Genomic DNA, 8,652 nt, shown 5'->3' on the forward strand with positions numbered 1-8,652 from the left:
AGGGTGTGGCGTTTCCAGAGTAGCTGCTGGAAGCCGATGCGTCGCTTCTGGGTAGCCGCTGAAGGATCTGGGCAAAGTTGTCCATCATCGCGTTCCGTTGTCGCTCGAGAGCTTCTTCGAGCAAGATTTTGATGGGATCTCCTGCCCCCTCGTCTTTCTTCTCATCCGCCATGGGAGGCCGTCGGGATTTACGAGGCTGGTCTTGCAAAGGTTCAACCAGTTCAAGCCCTAACTCCTTATATCCCGACCTTGTTGGGGACATGCAAAGAAAAACAGAGAAAAAGCAGACCGCTCTGATACCACTGATCCGGATTTAAACATGAACGCAACAAACTACAGAGATAACCATATACACAAAGATGCAGCGGAAATAATACTTCATTTCATTAATGGAAAATACTGAAATATGCTTACAACCAGAAATGGAAATAAACTAGCTAGGGCGATGGTAGCTTATCTTTGAGAAGAGATGTGGTGGCTACATGCCTCTGAACTGTGTTACAATGAGGCTCGAAGGCCTATTTATTGTTGAGAAACAATGGGAAACCCTTAACATTCCAAAACCTAACCCTAGGAGATGAAACGCCAAACTGTGGGCCCCGTTTGGGTAAATTGGTACATCAACTTCCTGGGGTCGTAACTTTTGCATACAATCTCCGTTTGACGCGTACAATAGCTCGTTAGAAAGATCTATCCGAGCACTACCACTTTGGGAAGGGCAACATGGGTCCCATGGACCCATGTTGCCCCCAGATTTCCCAAAAAACGTCGTTTAGGGCCTCAAAACGGCTCCAGAAGTTCAGGACCCGAAAAACTGCTAAAAATAGTAAGTTGTGCTACAATTAAGGAAACTGAAAATGCTGAGAGAAACAATGGTGGGGGTCCAGGTGGACTTGGCAGGTGGCCACCAATATCCACCTGGATCAAGTGTCGTGGCCGCCTTGGATAGTGCGTCGGCACTGCTATTGTGTTCCCTGTAAATATGATTACAAGTGATTTCGTTAAAATGTGCCTTCATAATATTTATTTCATCCAATATACTACTGAGTGTGTGAGTGTGGCAAGCAATTATAGCATTGAACCAATCTATGATGATCTTCGAATCGCCGTAAATATGAATGTTCATGCAGTTATGACCCAATGACAAATGCATGAGGTGGCGAAGTGTTATGAGTTCGGCAAAATTGTTTGAGCCATTCCCCAAACCCATTCGGACTTTATAGTAGTGTTGTTCGCTCATGTATACTATAAAACTGCCTCCGCATCCCTGATGTTGGGATGCACCATCAAAAAAAGCCCATGGGGTATTTTTATCTATTTGAGGAGGATCAAGGGGCCTTCGTGCACGAGGTTTGGGTGGATCAGGCATATCATTGTAAGCTGATATGATCTGTGCACATGTGTGCGGCCAGTTTACCGGATTGCCATAAAAAATGTTTCGGTTCCGTGCCAACCAAAGTTGCCAGCTGACAATAAGAGGGAGGCTCTGTAATTTAGATCCCTTGTGCAGGTGATACCAAACATCCCAAGCCCTATTCAAATCGTCACCCTCCCAGGTTCCCATGAATTGTATAGCATTTGATATGTTTTGCCACAGATCCGCCAGGGTATTACACTTCAGAAAGAGGTGCTGTGTCGATTCAGCAGCGTTTTTACACAGCGTACACCAGGTAGGCCCGTGTATGGTGCGGTGCATGAGATTTTCCCCTGTGGGGACTTTGTCTTTTAATATGCACCAGAAGAATAACTTGTTATCAAGTCTGGTACTTTGTGTGATATCAGCACTTGATAGCCCCATTTTGGAGTGTACACACCACTGTCTGATTGGTGCCAAATGAGTTTGTCAGGTCCCTCTTTTATCCTTATGTGCGATTCTTGAAGAGCTGTAATATATTCATTCCATTCATGGTGCTAGCATTGTGGCAGATCGATTTGTTGTGCGGATTTCCATTGTTGAGTAAGTATGGTGGTATTGAGAGGATCCGCAATGTTGGCTATGACCTTAATCTCTTGGGAGTTTATATGCTGAATGAGATTCCTGGTTAAATGATGTCTTCCCTCGCTCCCAATCCAAAGATCAATACCAATGCGAGCCGACTGACCATTATTTATTCTCCAAATCAGATTGTCCCTGATGAGAGGCAATGAATGAAGAAGTGCCTTCCAGACAGGTGAGATGCCGGATTTAGGCCAGCTTGGGAGTCGAATCCATTCCATTATATTCGTAGGCGAAACGTATTTGTGATATGAGATTCCGGTCCAAAGATTTTGACCTGTGAGCAGAGTCCAACCCATTTTAGCAGCAAGTGCCTGTGCGAAAAGAGGCAGGTCTTTTAAGCCCCAACCTCCCCATTTCTTGGGCAAAGCTATCCTGTTCCAGGCCACCCAGGCAAAAATCCTCTTGTCTTGGTTCCCATTCCATAAAAATTTGTTACAGATTTGGTGAAGTCTGGCCAAGATGTTTCTTGGTATCCAAGCGAGTGCCATCCAATAGACAAGGGTGGCCTCAAGGACCGATTTTATCAGTACAAGTCTACCGACTCTTGATAAGTATCGATAACTCCAAATGTTTAGCCTCTTCTCCAATTTTGAGACGAGCCAAGTCCAATCAGCAATCTTCTGACTGACAGGCTTGACCCAGAAACCCAGATATTTTAGCCCCCGATCTAGAGGAATGATGCCATAAGGAAACAGGCGGTGTGCGAATTGGGACTCATGAATGGAAGTGTGGGTGAATATGATGGAATATTTTAAGTGATTAGCTAACATTCCAGTGGCTGAAGAGAAGAGGGATAGGATCTTTGAGAAGGAGCGGGAATCCCTGATACTGCCATCAAGAAAAATAATGACATCATCCACAAACAGGAGGTGGGTGAGATAACAGTCATCTGATATCTTGAGACCACCAAGATCACCATCCCTCTTAGCTGATGCGATCAACCGGCTGAGACCATCCATGACTATCAAGAATAGAAGAGGAGACAGGGGGCAGCCTTGTCTGAGTCCTCTTTCAGAATGGAAAAAATGAGATGCAGACCCGTTAATGAGCACACTGAAGGTTGGAGTGGTTATACAGGCCATGATCCATGTGATGAAGTTGAGGGGGAAACCCAAATGGATAAGGAGCATCTTAATATATAGCCAACTGACACGGTCAAAAGCCTTTGCCAGGTCAATCTTTAGGGTGATGGCCTTTTGGTGTTTGGTCCAGATGGAGTGGATGGCTTCCTGGGCCGAGCCAATAGCTTCATGGATCTGTCGGTGTTCAAGAAAAGCAAATTGTTGAGGAGCAATATGACGTGACAGGATAGGGCGAAGACGATTAGCAATGATCTTGGAGATGATCTTATAGAGACAATTGCAGAGTGAGATGGGTCTGTAATCATCGAAGGAGGATGGGGAGTCTGACTTAGGTATGAGGGCTATAAATGTCGAGTTGATGGCATTATACATTGATCCGGATACACGACATTCCTCCACTACCCTTAGCAGATCATGGCTGAGCAGCTCATAGAAAGCAAGGTAGAATTCGATGGTCCAACCATCCGGACCTGGGCTTTTATCCTTTTTGAACCATTTCAAAGTGCCCTCAAGCTCCCCAGGTGTCACAGGATCAAAAAGAGCCTCTGCTTCATCCCCATTTACGAACCTGGGAAAATGACCAGCAATATTTATAATGTCAGCAAGAGTCGAGCCTGGAGGGTTTTTATAGAGATTCCTGAAGTGTGTTGATCCCAGGTGAGAGAGCTTGTTAAATGTATCAGCCACACCTCCTTCAGGATTCGGCATGCTCCATATAGTATTAGAGACTTTCCTGCCCTGTGCAAAATTGTGAAAAAACCGTGTGTTGTCATCCCCTGCCTTTAACCATATAGCTCTGCTACGAAGACGAATAGATTCCTCTCTGTCTTTTAATATCTGTGACTTCTGTCTTTCAAGCTCCACCAGGTGAGATTTATCTTCAGCAGTGACAAACCCCAAACCTCTTTCATCCATTAGGGAGCAGAGCTCAGATTCTATGTGCAAAAGAGCCGAAGTTTCCCTCTGATGCTTCTCTTTGGCCCAGTTGATGGATAGGTGCTTTAGCTGGGCTAGATTGGAGCAAAATCCCTTTGCTAAAGTGTCTGATCTGTCAATCGGATTCACAGCCCAAAAATCCGAGACCATCCGAATATAAGATGGATCCTGAAGCCATATGTGATTAAATTTGAAGGGGGCTTTTGGTTTTTGTATAGGACCCGAGATCTCCAAGTATACAGGGGAGTGGTCCGATATGCCTCCAGCTCCAACCCATTGTTTGTAGTGATGCAACTGCTGAATAAGGGATCCTTTCATGATAAATCTGTCAAGTCTGCGAGCAAGGGCAGCCTCGCCCACCCTTCTATTCCGCCATGTGGGTAGAGGTTTGTTCATAGGGACATCAATCAGATTGTGTCTTTCCAGTAGATCAGTCATATAGCCAGTGATCGAGTCGACCTGAGCCATAGATCCCCAAGATTCACCATAACCCAGAGAAAAATTGAGGTCACCTCCAATGATGATGTTCTCCTCAGATAAAATAGAAAGTCCAAGCAGATGTTGCCAGAACTGCTCCCTTTGCTGACAAGGACCATAGATGTTTATAACCCTAAGGCTGGTCCCCAGCTCTGCTGAAAATAGGTCAATACCCATATACCCCCGACCTCCCCAGGAGGCTATTACTCTGATGGATTTGGGGTTGTACCCAATAGCAAGACCTCCGGATCGCCCAGTAGAGTCTATGGCCGAAAAAATCCACCCCGGGCACATAGAGGTTAAGGAATCAGAGATGAGATCGGCCGGGCCAAGGGTCTCTTGAAGTAGTATGATGTCAATAGGAATAATCTCAAAAAGTCTACGCAGGGCTAGTTTCTTTGAGGCACTAGCCATGCCCCTGCAGTTAAAGGAAAGGCATTTCATGGGGGAATGCTGGCAGGGGTGTTCGCTGCTCTAAGAACCCCATCAAGTGTAGATTGACGGCCAGAGGCGACTTCAACTCCAGCACGTCGGATAGCCTTAGATAGGTCAGATTTTCTCCCCCGAGATGTCAAGGGGGTTGATCCAGGAATGGCAAGACCCAAACCAGCAAAATGCAAAGGGGAATCCCGGGTTATAATGCGAGGACGAAGGTTATAGTGATGAGACTTTGTCCCCCGAGATGAGGAGGGAGAAGAGGAGGGCGAGGATAGGGAGTGCAGAGAGGGGGCTGATGGAGCAATGACAGGAGAGGATGGCAATGTGCATTGTGCAACAGATATAGACGGTACATGCATGGAGGAACAGAGAGTAATACAAGAGAAAGGAGGAGAGAGAGATGTACCCGAAGCATTGGTGGCTTCTGCTGCTGCCCGTGATCTGGTGACTGGCGGCGAGGGAGAGCTGTGAGTCGCAACCGCTGCCTGTTGAGATATATTGACCGAGGGCGAAGGACCAGGTGCAGGAGAGCGCTGATTAGCCGGTGATACTGTCCTGGTGGGTACAGTAGTTGCTTTGGGGGTATCTTCTACCTTCTTGTTGAGGGGGCAATCCTTGAATAAGTGCCCAACCTTGTGGCATCGACGACATCGAAAAGGAACCCCCTCGTAATCCAGAATCTGAACCCTGGTGTAGTTTCCCCAATGCAGTGTGATTTTCTCCTCCAGCCCCTCGCGGGTATCCAAATGAACTAGGATGCGAGCAAGGGTTCTGTTCCTTGATTCCACGAAAGTTCTGTCATGATCAAGATATGTCCCCAAAGCATTCCCTATACGAATGAATACCTCCTCACACCAGTATTGTAGAGGGAGACCAGGCAGGCGTACCCATAATGGACCAGCCCCAATTTGTTCTCTCTCGGGATCAAAGAGAGGGCTCCATCTCTTTAGCAGGACCGGTGCCATCTCAATGTGCCAGTATCTGCCGAGCACCAAGTCTGTGTAGGCCTCTTTTGCAAAGTGAAGAGCAAACCAGCCTCTAGGTAAAACTTGTACCTCTGGTAATTCATGGAGTACGCCTCCCCAGATTTCCTTGACCCATAGCGTGAGTCGAGTGGCCGAATACACCCTTCCACGAACATGACCAACCAGTATAGTGCGAGCCATGATAGCTGCTTCCCCAATGGCAGAGGTCTCACCAAACCGGATCGAGATATCCTTTGAGGTTGATTTCACGCACTTTGATTTTCTTTTCCGCGAACGAGGTGCAGATGGGTGGTCTGCTAGTGGATCCGGGGTGCCGGCCGAAGGAGTGGATTTTACAGATCTAACCCTAACCGCCGGAGTCTCAAAACATCCTGATGGCGAATGGAGAGAACCAGATGGGTTAGGGACCACCAGGGGCGGGGGGGATCTGTAGGTGTTCCGGCGAGGAAGGTAGTCTCGGGCGGATTTGGATCGAAGGGGGGCGACGAAGGCGCGATAGTAGATAGGATGTGAAGGGTGCCGGGGGATAGTGGAGGAGTATCCAGAGCTGATGATAACAAAGAGGTGTGCCTGGCTATAGACAATGCCGGCTAGTGCTTCGGCAAGGCTACCACTGGAGAGGTGTTAGGCGGAAAAAGATCCGACGGGAGACTAGGACCGGCTTCCGAAAATGCGAAATAAGGGCCACCAAATATAATGCGATCAGGATGGGGGTCTTCGGTGTAATCTACCTCCTCCGATTCCATTGCTTCTCCCAATATACCTGCAGAGGAAGACATCCTGAAAATGACAGATGGCCGGGAAACGGGAAAGGTAACAGATAACCGTCGGCTACGGGTACGCGGGCAGTAATGGTAGCAGGCTGCAGTGATGGCCTGCGGTTATCCGGTTCCCTGCGGTAATAGACGAGGGTTATCCAAAACCCTTACGAAGACCTGCGGTGCCTACCCGTTCCATCCTCACTTGAATGTCTCTTATTCAAGAGCAATGTATATTATAATAGTAGTAGAATATTTAACAAAATGGGTGGAAGCAGAAACAGTCGAATTTTGCATGAAGGAGGTGACAACAAAGTTTATCTATGAAAATATAGTAACTCGATTTGGTTGTCCTATGGTCATAATCAATGATAGAGGAACACACTTTGTAAATGCTACAATTCAAACATTGATGCATAATTTCATGATTGGGAATAGGAAGACCATTGCTTACCATCCTCAAGCAAATGGCATCATGGAATCATTTAATAAAATGATGCACAGAGGATTAACAAAAAAATTCAATTTAGATGGAGACAACTAGGATGGCAAAGTTCCAGCCATCGTCTAGGCATATCATAGAGAATACAAACAGTCGACTAGAGCTACTCCTTTCAAGTTGGTCTTGGATAGAAAGAAGTTGTCCCATTTCATTGTTCAACAAATGCAGTGAATGTATTGATTGTACTAAAATATAACACAAAAATGCAAAAGGAATGACTCCAACAACTACAACATTTATAAGAAGACCAACTTCATGCACTTCATTATCAATGATCTAGTAAAAATCAACATAAGGATTGGCACGACATAAATTTACAAACGAAGAACCTAAAAGTCGAAGATTTGGTACTACTATATGATAGTCAAGTGAAGAGAAAACTGAAAAAACTAGAAATTGCATGGATCAATCCCTTCGCTATTGAGGATATATACTCTTCGGGAGGAGTAAACAAAAGACACTACAAGGGAACTCATTCAAGTCGCTTGTTAATGATGCCTGACTTAAAAAGTACATTTCTTAAGAGCATTGGCATGAACCTGGTGAAAACCTCTTTGAGGCACCAAGGATATGGGTTAGCTTGAAAACCACTCAGTGGTGGGCTAATTAACCAATTGCTTGTAAACCAATATTTTTCCTTTCTTAATTAGAATTTACTAAGTTCATTATAAAAAGAAGTTATAAATTAGTGCCAAATAACCGAATTAGCAGTTGGAGAACTATTAAAAGGGGAATCACCACTCAATTAGGGAAATGTGTTGGAAATAATACTGAGAGGGGGGGGTGAATTAGTATTATCAAATCAATTATTTTTCATTCCACAATCAGATTTGATTACGCTACTTCAGCTATGGGAAACTGCGTATATATGCTACTGTGACTAAAGAAACAAGCGTATATCTGATTCATTAATTGTTGAACTTTAATCAGTGCATCAAGACTTCATTAATCATAAGAACAGTAAATAGGAGCAGTAAAACAGAACAGATCATCACACACATGGACACAAAGATATAAGGTGGAAACCCAATGTGGGTGAAAACCACCTGTTGCAATTCGTCTCTATCTTCTTTTAATTAGAAACTTCTTTTTACAATGATTCTGTACTAGTGCAGTCTTATACCAGTATGCAGGCTGCTACCTGCAGAAGGCTACGACCTTCTCTCATTCTCCAGCTTCTCTTGGAAGGGAGATGCAACCCCCTTAGCTCTTGTACTAGCTGAGGTACTAGTACGTAGGTGTTGACCTACAGAAGGCTACAACCTTCTCTTTTCTTTCAGGGACCACGTTTCATAAATTTTCAGACAGGATCCATCAACCAAACATCAAGTATATCTGCATCAACCAATCTCCTTTGCACCAAACAAAACTGATTCAAATAGTCACTTCTCTGAATGCTGTACCCAGAAAACAGTAATAGTAACCAGACACCAATTCTGAACCCAGAATACTGCAGCAATAAACAGAAGTAGCT

At 45.2% G+C, this 8,652-nt stretch overlaps 1 protein-coding gene across 1 annotated transcript; it reads right to left on the reverse strand.

Moving 5' to 3' along the window:
* Positions 1-2,185: 2,185 nt before the first annotated feature.
* LOC149162373 (uncharacterized) lies at positions 2,186-4,908 on the reverse strand. The gene is made up of 2 exons (XM_089435168.1): positions 3,575-4,908; positions 2,186-2,273 (listed from the first exon to the last, which is right to left on the reverse strand). The coding sequence occupies exons 1-2, from the start codon at positions 4,906-4,908 to the stop codon at positions 2,186-2,188; spliced, it is 1,422 nt and encodes a 473-aa protein (XP_089291294.1).
* Positions 4,909-8,652: the final 3,744 nt, after the last annotated feature.

This window comes from Pinus tabuliformis, chromosome 5_2 (assembly GCF_031772625.1).
Source record: "Pinus tabuliformis cultivar Carrire ecotype Pingquan chromosome 5_2, CPIR1, whole genome shotgun sequence".
Classification (NCBI taxonomy): domain Eukaryota; kingdom Viridiplantae; phylum Streptophyta; class Pinopsida; order Pinales; family Pinaceae; genus Pinus; species Pinus tabuliformis.